The 15,046-nt window shown below is 36.1% G+C and overlaps 1 protein-coding gene across 3 annotated transcripts in view; it reads left to right on the forward strand.

The window, feature by feature from the left end:
- LOC138692981 (zinc finger protein 492-like) overlaps window positions 1–13,459 on the forward strand; it is a 38,557-nt gene extending 25,098 nt beyond the window's left edge. For 2 of the 3 annotated variants that reach the window (XM_069816417.1, XM_069816419.1), the window contains exons 4-6: window positions 2,480–2,593; window positions 3,588–3,670; window positions 5,390–7,186. In XM_069816417.1, coding sequence (XP_069672518.1) covers window positions 2,480–2,593; window positions 3,588–3,670; window positions 5,390–6,602 — 1,410 coding nt within the window. In that variant the 3' untranslated portion in view covers window positions 6,603–7,186. Of the gene's footprint in view, window positions 1–2,479; window positions 2,594–3,587; window positions 3,671–5,389; window positions 7,187–9,444 lie in introns of those variants that run through there. The other variant, XM_069816420.1, reaches the window with a different exon arrangement.
- The last annotated feature ends 1,587 nt before the right edge of the window (window positions 13,460–15,046 follow it).

Genomic DNA, 15,046 nt, shown 5'->3' on the forward strand with positions numbered 1-15,046 from the left:
TGACATTATTATTTTTTATTTACTCTCCATTTTATTAAAGAAAATCTATTTATTTTCAATGCAGTTTACAACACTCACGTTTAAACATGTCAGTGCTTTCTAGTCTTGAAATTACTGTCAGTAAACAAGTATGCAGTGCTCTTATTGATTTCAGTATAATATCTTTTTAATATGATTTGTCAATTTTCTTAATCTAATTTCTACTGGACTCATGCTTGGTTGATTAATTCCAGTTCTTGTAAATGTTATGAAATAATTTCTGTACTTACTCCAGTAGTCGTCAGGATAGTGGTGGTATAAATAGTAGTAATAGTTTCGTTTAAAGACTCTTTCACATGCAGGTGTTATTCACTATTAAGGGCAAAATATGACCAAAAACTTTTTGCCTGGAACTTTCTATCAAGTACCGGCTTATTTTACGTTCTGTAAATCTACAACACCCGGCTCATTGTGGAGTAATTGGCAATGAGAGCAGATATGTTGGCAAAACAGGAGCAAAAATCAAAGAAAAACCCAACAAAATTTAGCATATGAATCAATAAAACGAATCTTCAAAAGGACGATTAATCAAAGCTATCAATTCCAAATTAAAACCAATAACAAAAATTCTCAATGGAATAAACTGATAATTGAATGTAAAATGATTCCAGACTATCCCTGCAAATCATCTGTAGCAATGTTCAGACTTATTACTGGTCACGATTTCCTAGGCAAACACCTGCATAAAATCGGAGCATTTGCGTCGCCAAATTGCTTTTTCTGTTCAAAGGAGGAAGAAATGAATGAGAGACATTTATTAATATGTGTTACACTTTTAACCTTTAAGGACCCCATCTCTAAATATTGGGAGGCGAGAAGAAGAATGACTTTATTGTCAAATTCAGAACATTAAACACACACACGCACACACACACACACACCCCTCTCTCTCACTCACTCACCCCCTCCTCTTCCCCTCCCACCCCTCCCCTCCTCCTCCCTCTCCCCTCCCCCCTCCTCTCTCTCTCTCGTTAGTGATGCAACTGTCAATAAAACTTTGTAGGATCCCAACCTGAGCTGCGAGCTGCACTTTGTCCCAGAGGAAGAAGCCAAGTTCAGGATTTTCTCGCCCTTTATATTCTGTCCCCCTCTTTGGTGTTAAAACTTACAACCATTGGATTCAACTGCCATTATGGTTATTCATGGTTATTCAGTCTGTAAGATATCTAGATTGTGCTCATTGAAGACAAATCTCTCTCCATAGTTCCACTCTAGGGGATACACGAAGCTCGAAAACTTTTATTTTTGTATGAGGAAACACTTATCCGTCGTCATACTAATTAGAAATACTGGGAAGTCATTGACATTTAAGAACTCATAGAAATGTTTTAATCACCAACTCACCACAGTATATTATTTTACATCTGTGTGTTCTTTATGGAGGAAAATAGTGATGGTAATGAAAGATATGAAAGAGCACAGAAGTATGTATATTGTTTAGAGATCTGATAATATTGGCGAAGTCCAGTTATTGATATGGATTACCTTGCAGTTGTACACAAGACACAGGGGTGGAAGTTTAGTTCAAATTGGCAATCTCTCAGAGTTATTAAAAGTGTTGTAGCTGTAGTGTAAGAAAATAGCCAGGAAGCATAAATGTAGATATAAAATAAGGACCAAGTGCAAGAGTGAGCAAGTATTCGTCTAATTATTTATTATTTTTTCATACATGACAACATTGATACTGATGGAGATCTATACAAAAATAAAGAACATGAGTTATATGCATTTTGTACTTACCTCGTGAATGCATGTATAGAAAATATTGTTAAGACTGTTACTCCTATCATTTAATAACATTGCACAATACAGATAGGGATTTATAAGTGTATGCGAGTTTGCTAAAGAATTCTCTTCACTATAGCTGCTTTGTTTATTGTCCACTATTATTCTTTTGTAAATATTTGAAATACAGAAAATATTATTCTATTGATCTGAACCAGTAATAACTTTCTAATGATGACTGAAGAGGAAGATTCTTAGTGTTAAATTGGAGATACATCGCAATATTCTCAAGAGGTTTATGAAAGTAAAAACGATTGCATAATATATGCTGTACATCTGTGAGGCTGGATATTGTTCATGTTTGGTTCCTTCCTTTAGAGTGTCATATAATCTCACTTTTCGCATTTTCTTGAATAATAAAATATCATATTCGAAAAGACATTTGCATACATGGTGTAGAATATGTCAGCTTTAGTTACATATATTACAGTATGTAAATTATTTCCAGAAGATGCACCTATTAAAAGTTATTGCTTATGTGCTTTAAGGTCTTGTTCCTATTGTACCCTAAATCTTCTTCTCTCATTTGCTCGCCTCAGTTGTCGGAGTTAGCCAATGATTGCCACGCAGAACCAAATCGATGGCTATTAGTCATGAAGTCAACTTTAAAATGAGTAAATAAAATCAGGTATTCACGATGTTTTATGTTCTGTAGGAATGGAATGTATCACATCTGGAAGTGATGGACAGGACAGATATAAAAACAGAGATAAAGGTTGAAGACAGTCCAGTTCCTATTGGCCTTCCTATGGTGAAAACTGAAATTGATGTAAGTGGTTCACTGTCAATATACAGATATGCGAGCATACATTTACATATGACAAAGCTATGAAATCTCGAATAGTGTTAAATGTTTTCTCTTTTTTTCTTTTTGAATATTTTATAAGCTTAGACAGCTTTCATTTTTAGATTTGAAACAAATATAATTCTCAAATGTATATATTTCTGGTAATTAACGGAGAATTATCGGGAATGTATGGAGAAAGATCTTGTGCCTAGGAACAGGATCTTATATTAACATGTTCAAACATATATATATAGATTTGTTCAAAATTCACGAAAGATTTCAATGTCGTCTAACTTTGTTAAGGAGTATGTTTACACAAAAATAGTAATAATACACTTCTGTTTTTAAACAGTTGGGTTTATTTGGTTATAAACAAATCTGTGAAAATATGCTACACTGTTGAGTAGCCCAACTGCTGTCCCCTCTCAACTTGAATGACAGTGCATGCTGTGATGTTCAATATTCTGATTTTTTTTTTAATTTCTGGACTTAGAGTCATAAAATAGGCATTTGCACAGTTTCCTACGGACTTTGATCTTCTAAAATGGTTTTATCTGCCACAAAACCAGTGTCAGCAAAAATTTTACAAGCCTTCACAATGACCACTCATTTTTGGTCCCATACGTCAGTTCATTGTGAATTATGAATCTTTCCATTTCAGTTGAACAATCTTTGTTATATATTATTCCATAGTAACAGTGAACAAGGTCAATTTGCAAGTTTGGAAACGAAACATTTACTATATTCTGCTATATTAATTGAAAACAGCAAGACATATTACAAAGTCTGCATTTTCAGCATTGATTTCAGGGTTTTAGTATATAACCTTTTACTGTTTATTTATATAAAATATTTTAGCAGTTTTTGGATATGTGTTGTGTAGGACTGCTGTACATCACATGCCCGTATTTTCAAGTTTGAAATTCGTTCCAAATGATCACTTAAATTTCTCTTCAATGTTTAATAATTGTTCCAGAAAGATGTGTTCGAACTGGACAGAGTTCAGCAGGAACGGAAAGTGGAAGTTTCTTCAGAGGAGGATGAAGTATTCTCCGAGAGGTGAGTGTAGTGTGCAGATTTTGCTTCTCCTTCCAGTCTTTCGCCAGTTCATTTAATGATTACGAAGAACATAAATTTTGTTGAACAAGGATTTTCCAGACTGAGACAATTTGCTGCGGCAACATTTCAGTGACAAGGTACACGTAGGCGAAGTGATCTACTTGCTGTACCAGGGGCAATTGATTCTGTGACGGGTCGTATGTCCGAATTTATAGGGTGGGTGAGAGGTATGGTTTACCGTTGTCTTTTTGGTCTGCGTTTGGTAGTCAAATGCTCTCGTTCTAAACAATGGTGTAAAGTTGTTGTGGATGTGAGGTTTTCTCTTAACGTCTTAAGGCTGGATACCATAATTTATTAAGTTTCAGGCATCCTTAGTGCTGTTGAAGTTGTTCTGTTGTTTGTGGATTTCGTCAATAGTATGGGGACTCTGGTCGTACACTTTCTGCTTCAAATACCGCCATGTCACATATCGACAAATATGGTGACCGCGGTGGCCACAAGCGTTTGCTCACAGTCCACTCTTCAGTGAATATCTAATGAATCCGCATAAGTGACTCCCAGGTGTGTGAGATGTTGCTCCATCTTGTTGAAAGAAGCAGTAATTACGCTCCTCTTTTGTCAGTTGGGGATAAAATTCATCCAAGAAGGTCAAGGATACATGCATTTTGATTGTAGTATCGAAGAATATAGGGCCGATAATGCGATTTGCAGTCATAGCGCACCACACACCAATCTTTTGGTCGTGTAGGAGTTGCTCTTACACTAAGTTAGGATTTTCTGTCGCCCAATACCTGCTGTTCTGGGAGATTACGTATTCCGATATATGAAGCCAAGCCTCATCAGTCATGATAAACAGCAGCGGGTCCAAACGGCCAACTGTAACCATATTCAACAACAAGCAGCAGAAATTTACACGTTTTATTTGTTGCACAACTGTCACATGGTGCAGTTTATATTTCAAAGCATTCAACACCCTTCCGCAAGTTCTCCTATTCGCGTGGACTTTCGAGGACTCCTAGTCATCATTTTTGCCTGAAGTGTCCAGACAGGAGGCGCTCTATTCCCTGTTACATTTGCAGTGGATCCAGTCTTACGCCGTTTTTGCACCAAATCTTGAATGCTCCATTTTGCTGCTACTGGGTAAAGTATTGTCCCTCAATAATTCCCGTATTTCCTTTATAGAGCTATTATGTACACTACTGGTCAAAAGTTTTCGAGCTATGAAAACAACTATATACTTTATTTCAATGTACAAACACATCGGAAAAACTAAATGACCAACAAAATACATATTTTCTCTCTCCAGCATTATGATATGATAGAATAATCAAAACGAAATTCCTGTTTTAACCACAAATCCATAGTTGTCAGAGGTGATCGAAAACTTTGGACCGGTAGTGTATGTATGCCTTTGTAATCAATATTCGCTCTGGCATTGAATATGTCATGCTAATTCACAAAACAGTTCTTTACATTACAACAAACAGAACAATTTATAAATCATTTGTAAGTTGTAGCATATAACAAACAAAAATGGAACTAAACATGCTGAAGAAATTGTCAACATAATTTCAAATCATTTGAAATGAGACAGGCCAGTTTTACCTGCCGAACTTTTTATGTCTAATATGTATCTATGTGTATGCGTATAAAATAAAATATTTTGATATCACCACATTGATTACAGTGGAGACCAATAAATTGTTATATTTGTTTCAGCATTGTCTATAATGTTGAGAAAAGTATGTCACAAGAACAGGCTGGCATTGATCATGAAGACAAATTGTCTCAGTGTGGTAGCAACATACCAGATTGTTCAAACATTAATGACATAAGCCGTAAGTCTATCCAGTGTAAAATATGCAACGAGGTTTTTGTAACACCTCAGTCTCTGAAACTTCATTTTCATATACACGCAATAAAAAAGTCATTCAAATGTGATGTTAGTGGAAAGTGTTTCTTGAAATTGAGCGATATAAAGAGGCGTGCACTCCTGCACAATGGCGGCATGCCATTAAATTGCGACGTGTGTGGAAAGACTTTCAGAAGATCATGGAATATGAAGAGACATGCACTCGTTCACACAAGGGAGAAGCCATTCAAATGCGAGGTGTGTGGAAAGTGTTTCTCAGAATCAGCGCTTTTAAACACACATGTCCGCATACACTCTGGCGAATTTCCGTTGAAATGCGAAGTTTGTGGAAAATCTTTCTTATATTTGGGACACTTAAAGGAACATGCACGCATACACACAGGCGAAAGGCCATTCAAATGCGAGGTTTGTGGTAAGTGTTTCACAGCAGCGGCAACTTTAAGCGGACATCTACGAATACACACAGGCGAAAGGCCATTCAAGTGCGAGGTATGTGGTAAGTGTTTCTTACAAGTAGGACACTTAAAGAAACATATACGCATACACACCGGCGAAAGGCCATCCAAATGTGACTTGTGTGGAAAGGGTTTCCCAGAACCTTCACTTTTAATCAGACATTGTCGTATTCACACAGGTGAAAGGCCATTCAAATGCGAGATGTGTGGAAAGTGCTTCTCAGAATTGTCTGTTTTAAACAGACACGCTCGAATTCACACGGGCGAAAGGCCATTCCAATGCTCAGTGTGTGGAAAATGTTTCTCTCAATTGGAACACTTGAAGAAACATGCTCGTGTGCACACAGGCGAGAGGCCATTTAAGTGTGAGGTATGTGGAAAGTGTTTGTCTCAATTTGGAGACTTAAAGAAACATGCCCGCATACATACAGGCGAAAGGCCATTCAAATGTGAGGTGTGTAGTAAGCGTTTCTTAGCATCTGCACATTTAAAAAGACATGCACGCATACATACCAGCGAAGGGCCATTCAAGTGCGATATGTGTGGAAAGTTTTTCTCACAATTGGGACAGTTAAAAAAACATGTAGGCATTCACACAGGCTAAAGGCATTCAAATTGGATGCTGTGGAAACTTTTCACAAACGATACATCTCTATAATCTCGTCTTCCTAAATATTGACGAGAGACCAAATGCGTTGTCTGCGAAAATGTTTCTCAAATTGACCTCTGTGCAAAAAGGTAATAATTCCACGTTTTATCAAAATATATGTATACTAGAAAAAGTAAAACGTGTTGAAAAATCACGTTTTTTTATAATTGTGCATTCGATGTAGCCTTCCAGCCTCTTTAATTTGCTGATTTCCTTACTTTATTCTGACCAATAGTTTTTTTATATTGACATTTTTATGCGATTGCAGCACTTGGCCACACTCCTTGTCTGTTAAAATGTTTGTTCTTTTGCCTGAATCATTCATTACATGTGATTTTAACCATTTCCCTCCAAAATTCTGAGAGGTTTGCAAGTAGTTTATAGGTATATCATAGATGACCCTAATGTATATTTCTGTTTTTCCTCCATATATGTGCATAAATGAAAGGGAAAGAGGTGGGAAACGTGTTTGTGATGCTGTATACATGTTTTTGAAGGTTTGGTTGTACAAGAAAATAAAGCTATTTCCAGTTATCTTTAATCCAAATCTGAATGTCTTGCATGAAGCATGCCAAAGACCACAAAACTTCACCATCACATCAAGGCTGGCTAGCCGACCATGTATGTTCCAATAACTATAAAGGCTGTTCTCCTGATATGGAAACCGTCAGGGATGGTAGGTTCATTTTGAGATCTGTGGAAGATAGAGGACTATGCTACACTGAATACATAGGAGTTTGAGACTCAAAGAACCTCAGAACTGTCACTGAGCTAGACCCATATGATGCGTAGATAGTGCGTAGGGTTTTACCATAAGCCTTTAGGTAACCAGCCTTTCGAAAGTTGGTGAAAAAAAAAGAAAAAATTGGTGGAAAGGAGAAACTAACCCAATCTCTAATAGACAGACTCCAAAACTTTTGGTATTGGCCTTAGGTCTAATACTGTGAGTGGAGACAAGATGAAAAGAGCAATGTGGGCCTCGATATAATAAATAATAATAATAATAATGGTTTCTTTCAACTGGCAGAGTTAAGGCCATTCGGCCTTCTCTTCCACTCAACCAGTATTATAGAAAATTACTACAATGCTATGAATATAACATAATTAATACAATACAATTCAAAGCAATACAATACTATAATACAAGACAATAATAATATAATACAATGACAATTCTTTTCATCTTCACAACACCAATAAAATAATTATGTAATAATAATAATAATAATAATAGTAATGATAGTCATACATAAATTAAATGAAATTATTAAACTCGATCACAATTATAACTTCAATTTGACTGCGCCCGTAAGAAATCGTTTAGCCTTTTCTTGAAAGTGGTTATTGTCTGACAGCCCTTAATCTTCTGAGGTAGAGAATTCCATTCACGGGGGACTGAGACAGTAAAAGAGGATGAATAGGGGGGTGTTCTATGGGCAGGAATTGCTAGGATTTGGCTCTCCTGTGACCTGGTGTTGAGATTGTGATTGGAGGATAAGTAGTTAAACCGGGAACGAAGATAATTTGGAGTAGAAGTGTGGAGAACTCGAAACAGAAGAGAGAGCTGATTAAGTGTTCTACGGTTACTAAGTTGCAGCCAGGATAAAGATTTGAACGAGGGTGTAATGTGGTCAAATTTGTGAGCATTGCTGATGAATCTGACACACATATTGTGCACACGCTGCAGCTTGTTCGAGAGGTCAGTTGTCAAGTCTGTAAGTATTACGTCGCAATAGTCAAACGGTGGTAGTACGAGGGTTTGCACTAAAGTCTGTTTTAATTCTGGCGGGAGGAAGTTTCTGAATGGGTTAAGAGAATGGATGTTATAGCACACTCTCTTGGATATTTCCTTTATTTGGTATTCCCAATTTAAATTTTCGTCCAAGAAAATTCCGAGGTTTCTGACGACGGAATGATACGGAATAGTGGCATTATTTACTGTAATAATTGGGATATGTCTGTAGTTCACTGTGTTCAGTAGTCTCTGATGTCCAATTATTATAGCTTGTGACTTACTAGCATTTAATCTAAGTCCGAACTTTTTCGCCCATGAAGAAACTTGATTCAAGTCATGATTGATTTTGCCAATAATTGCATCAATTTCGTCTGGTCGGGAGTGTATGTAGATTTGTAAATCGTCTGCTTGCAGTAATGTAAGTTTGTAGTCACGTCATTAATATAAAAGGAGAAAAGGAGTGGTCCAATCACGGTGCCTTGAAGCACTCCTACTTTCGTGTATCGCCAAGGGGAAAACCGATTTTGTACTGAGATACATTGTTGACGATCACGAAGATAAGAGTCCATCCAATTAATGCAGTTGTCAGACAAGTATAACGTTCTTAGTCTTGCAAGTAGTAGGTCAAGATCAACTGAGTCGAATGCTTTACTGAAGTCTAGTAGAGTTAAAATGGTCACCTCGCTTCTGTCCATTGCTTCTCGCATGCCTTCAGTCACTTTGAGTAGGACAGTCGTTGTACTGGTCCTGTTCTGAAACCAGATATCCATGTTGCAGTCAGCCACTTCATGCTAAGTGCCCACTAGGTGAAGACAGTTGGTGCAGCTACCAAGCTGCAAAAGCAAAATGCATTGCATACCAACATAAAGGTTCTGATATCCCCATTGAAATGGTTTGCGAAATCAAATCTCCTTATGGATTACTGACGGACCCTAATATGCTGCGAAGACCCAGAAATCAATGAGTCCTTCAGTGGCATGATTTGGATAAGATGTCCTAAGGGAACATATGTGGGGCATAGAACCTCAATTTGTGTGTGATGAATGCTGTGTGTCATTACAGTCATGGTTCTGAAGTGCAGTTGGACATTCTGAAGAAAATGGGAATCGATCTTGGACTCAACACAACACCAGGCGTATCTTTTTCAAGACTGTTGAAGGAATCCAGCAAAGCAAAACACTTGACTCCACAAGTGAAGGACAGAAGAAGATACCTGAGAGGAAAGGAAAAAATGAAACTTGATGTCAAACTTACTCCACAGATATTACATTTGAAAGGTATTGCGCCTGTGTAAAATAACTTAGGTTTTTTTTTTTACACTTCCTTATCCCGGATAATACATACCTTTAACATCCCATTTAAATGGTCTCACCCCACAGGTAAACTAAAAAGGCATAAGTATAGATCAGCTTTAACATAATGTGTAAATTCCTGCTGTAAAATTAGGAGTTTTAGTACACAAACTCAGTGAGGACTGCTTATTAGAAAACTGCAGCATCTGCAATTGGAATTAGGTTTGCTGCGCATAATATTAGTAGGCCTACTTTTATTTATACATTAGCTGGTATGTGCATAGGTATTAGCTTAGCAACTTCCTGTGTGCTATTTTCTTTTAAATAAAGATCAAGAACTGTTAGCTTCTTTAGCTTCTCAGTTCACAAGCGAATACACGTACTAACACACGAGAGCACAGCCACTTTCTAACAAAGTGTCCCTCAAACTAACTACAAGCAGCTACCTGCGCATGCACTATATGGCCTGGACGACTGGATTCTCTCAATATACAGCTGCGCTCAGACATCTCGTAACGAAAATAACCTCACTGTAGTTAGTTAGTTAGTTACTTAGTTAGTTAGTTAGTTAGTGAGTCAGTGAGTGAGAGAGAGAGTCAGTCAGTCAGTTAGTGGGATTTAAGAAGGGCGCATCAGTAGCTATGGCTATTTGCGCCATTATCTAAAATTGTTCACAAAATATAAAACACAAATAATACAATAACCAGTATGCTAAAAAGAACTAAAAAACGTCACGGTAAAAACGAGGTACAAAAATGTAGTAAGAACAAAGTGATTCTTAAAATTCATAAAAGTGACCAGTTCTCAGGCTCTCAGTATTATCCAAAATGAACCAATAAAATAATGAAACAAAGGCCACCAGAGATAACTTGTGTAGCACATTTCAAAACGATATAATTTAAAAAAATAGGCTATTGGGATGTAAAAGATCCGAAATGTCCAAATATGTAAAATACAAATATAAAACAAATATAACTTTCGGATGTAAAATGTCCAGAGCTTAATGAAAAAGGGTCTATAAAAAATCTAAGTCACCCTGGCAAGTCCAGTATTCGATAAAAATCTCACAACTGCATTTATACTATTAAAATCATTTGCAAGACCATCGCGTAAAGTCGACCGAATTGCATATTGTCGACAGTCACACTCATATTTCATGCAATGCAAGAAAATATGTTCGACAGTAATTATTGCTACAAGGCATATCTCACACTCTGGTTGAGGTTTGCCACGTAGCAGATGGCCATGTGTCAGACAACAGTAGCCAGTCCTCAATCAGGTAAGTAGAGTTTCTTTGTGTCTTGACGCTCTTGCTGATGAATCCCAATGTCGGACGGTATTCTTTATATTTCGTAATTTATTTCCCTCTAGTGCAGACCATTCTCCTTCCCATTGCCACCATATTCTATATTTCGATCGTCCAGTTCAAAAGTGCGACAACTCAAAAATTGCCATTTTTTTAGTTATTTATACTACTGAAAGTCCTTTTCGGAGCTCTTTCCGATTCAGTATTGAGTTCAGTCACATTTACAACCAAAAAGAAAAAAAAAAAAACTAAATAAACTGCTTTAGAAATAATTATAACTATGGACTTTACTAATTCATTATTAGTACATTTCGAAATGTATTAATAATGAACTGGAAGATTGTTTTTTTATTTTTTATTTTAGTAGGTTATTTTACGACGCTTTATCAACATCTAAGGTTATTTAGCGTCTGAATGAGATGACGGTGATAACGCCGGTGAAATGAGTCCGGGGTCCAACACCGAAAGTTACCCAGCATTTGCTCATATTGGGTTGAGGGAAAACCCCGGAAAAACCTCAACCAGGTAACTTGCCCCGACCGGGAATTGAACCCGGGCCACCTGGTTTCGCGGCTAGACGTGCTAACCATTACTCCACAGGTGTGGACTGGAAGATTGTGATAAACTCGTCCTGAATACTGATTCATTTCTAATTGTCGTGGTTATGAACCAGAACTCTGTTCCTTTCTAAGTAATTTATTTGAAACTTTTAACTGAAGATATCTCAAAACTTGTTTTCTCGAGTTGTCGGACTTTTGAACTAGACGATCGATTTCAAGTGATTTTGTATGTCTTGCCACCTCTCGCGCCAATATACCACAGTGCCAATCATAGCACCATCTTTGGCTGCAGCAGCTGCAGCCTCATTCCCTGGAATTCCAACATGGCCAGGAATCCACACTACTTCAATCTCGGAGTAAGAGCTTAGAAGTGTGTGGAATAGCTGCTGTGTTCTTACCACAAGGGGATCATCTGAATGGAAAGACTACAGTCTGAATGGCACTTAGAGTCCGAGCAGATTAGATATCTGCGCCGAGGTTGTCTAATTAAAAATAATAAAGCTCTGTAAAAAGCATATAATTCTGCAGTAAAACACTGGTATATTCGCTTAATTTAGATTTAAATATCTGTCCATTTGCAATGAAGGAGCCATCAACACAATCATTTACCCGGGATCCGTCAGTAAAAACTAAAGAAGAATTTGAAAACTTGACAAAAGTTCACTAAAACGAAGTCTATAAACAAAAGCTGGTGTAAAATTCTTAAAATTTCGGCCCAGACAGCTCACTGTATGTTTGCCTTTATTCATGAATGCAAAGTTTGAAAAAGTGATTCCTCTCCATGATAAATTCCAAAGTTCATTAAATCACGGTTTGTTGCTGTAGATTCAAAGGGAAATAAATGTTCATACCATTCACAATTTTAGGCATTAAAACGGTACTGTAACAATACAAATCCACTTTTCGTTATACCTAAAGTGTTTCTGCCGAATTGCATGATATTATATTTCTATTCATTTTTGCTCGTGGAATTCTTACATAGTTAATTGATTAAATGGTGATCTTATTCGTGTTAATTATGAATGCATGTGTGGCTTGTGTTGTCTTACATAGTGTTACGATAAATTCTTTTACTTACTGTACAATTTTATGAATGATAAAAAAATGCAGTTGAGGATTTTACATTTGTTATTAATATCTAATAACTACATACGTATGATTCACCGCCTAGGATTCGCGTTACGGAATGCGCGCTGGTTCGAGTCCTCATGGGGGAAGAAATTTTCTCATGTAATTTCGGCCAGTGTATGGGACCAGTGCCCACCCAGCATCGTGATGCACTTGGAAAGCTACGATAGGTAGTGAAATCCGGTTGCTAATACTAGCTATAATGGCTAGCCTATTTAAAAGGGGGATTACAAGGAGGTTTGAATTAAATAAATCGGAATATCTCGCTTATTACTGATTTCCATGGAAAATGTTATATAACAAAAGTTTCTTTAAAAATGACTTTAGATAAGTTTTATTCTGTGGAAAATTTAGATAGGACTGATACTACTATGATGTATTGAAGTATATAATGATATTTCCGTGCAGGAATTCTGCATTACCATAAATAATGTTTTAAAATAACAATGCTTTTTATGTCATTGCATCTCAGATTAATATACGAGTAATGAAGATAAAACAAATGATTCTGTATTTATTTAAGGCGGCCTTGGACAACAATAGGATTAATATTTATTTAACAACCCTTATTATACGAATGATATTCATAATATGTGTTTATAATATGCTAAATATTATAAAGAGAGAATGTTTGTGTGTTTTTACGAGGCAATCTCAGGAAACAATTTAATAGATTTGGATAATTCTTTCATCATTGGAAAGAGTAGTTCCTTTAGATGGACATAGGCTTTATGTCATTACAGAAGTTCATGAGAGCATCGATGCCTGGGCACAAATGCATATAACCTTACGCATAGAAAACTTTATACACATTGATTATGGTTCACGTTAACACTCTGTTTAAAAAAAAATTAAATTGTTTAACGACATGTTAAAAGTGTTAAAATTTTTAAAAAAGGTTATGTACCTTAGACAGACGGCCCATTTCGACGCCGGTTCTGCGTCATCTTCCGTGTCCTACGAACTACTGATGTTCTGTTGATCTTGCATACTGCCATTTGCATTCGTCAGTTGTAGGAGTGGGGGTGTGTTGCTCCTATGGTGGGGGATGGTTATGTGCTATGTACCGGTATCATGATGTCGATCCTGCTGGATAAAAAAAAAGATGTATTTAGATTTCGGTCAGTTAATAATATAGTAATTGCTCCAGCAAGACCTAGTAATGATAATAATAATAATAATGGTAGGTATTGAACTGTAATTGTGTATTAAGTATGTGTTGTGGGTGTGTTATTGTATGTTTGTATATTTCGTATTGTTCTAAGATGTTTAACTGTGGACTTTTTGGTGTGATGTGTAGAATTTCCATATCTGTTTCTATATTATTGCAGTCATGTTTATTGTTTATAATATGTTCTGTGTAATTTGATATGATGTATGGTTTGGTTATAGCTTTAATGTGTTCTTTATATCTTGTTTGGAAGGTTCTTCCTGTCTGTCCTATGTAAAAATGTGGGTAACTATTGCATTTTAGTTTGTAAACACCAATTGAATTATATTTATTTGAATGTTTGATGTGATTATTTAGATAGATATTTCTGTGTTGTGTTATTTGTTTTGTATGCTATCTTGTATTTTAGTTTTTTGAACGAAGTTGCAATTTTGTAAGTATTGGCACTGTGATATGTTAATGTTATGTATTTATTCTCATGCGGTGTTTGTGTTGATTTGTTCTGTTTTTGTTTTGCCTTTTTTAATAGTGTGTCTGTCATGTTAGGGTTACATTCAATGTTTTGTGCTATATATTTTATTGTGTTTAGTTCTTCCGTACAATGACATACAGATTAATTAACATACCAATGAACAATGACAACTATACTGAATAACTAAACACAGTAAAATATACAGCACAAGACAATGGATATAACCCTAACATGATAGACACACTAATTAAAAAGGCAAAACAAAAACAGAACAAACCAACACAAACACCACATGAGAATAAATACATAACATTAACATATCACAATGCCAATACCTACAAAATTGCAACTTCATTCAAAAAACTAAAATACAAGATAGCATACAAAACAAATAACACAACACAGCAATACCTATCTAAATAATCACATCAAACATTCAAATAAATATAATTCAACTGGTGTTTACAAGCTAAAATGCAATTGTTGCCCACATTTTTACACAGGATAGACAGGAATTACCTTTCAAACAAGATATAAAGAACACGTGAAAACTATAACCAAACCATATATTATATCAAATTACGCAGAACATATTATAAACAATAATCATGACTACAATAATATAGAAACAGATATGGAAATTCTACACATCACACCAAAGAGTCCACAGTTAAACACCTTAGAACAATACGAAATATACAAACATACAATAACATACCCACAACATATACTTAA

The sequence above is a fragment of the Periplaneta americana genome, chromosome 17 (genome assembly GCF_040183065.1).
Source record: "Periplaneta americana isolate PAMFEO1 chromosome 17, P.americana_PAMFEO1_priV1, whole genome shotgun sequence".
Lineage (NCBI taxonomy): Eukaryota > Metazoa > Arthropoda > Insecta > Blattodea > Blattidae > Periplaneta > Periplaneta americana.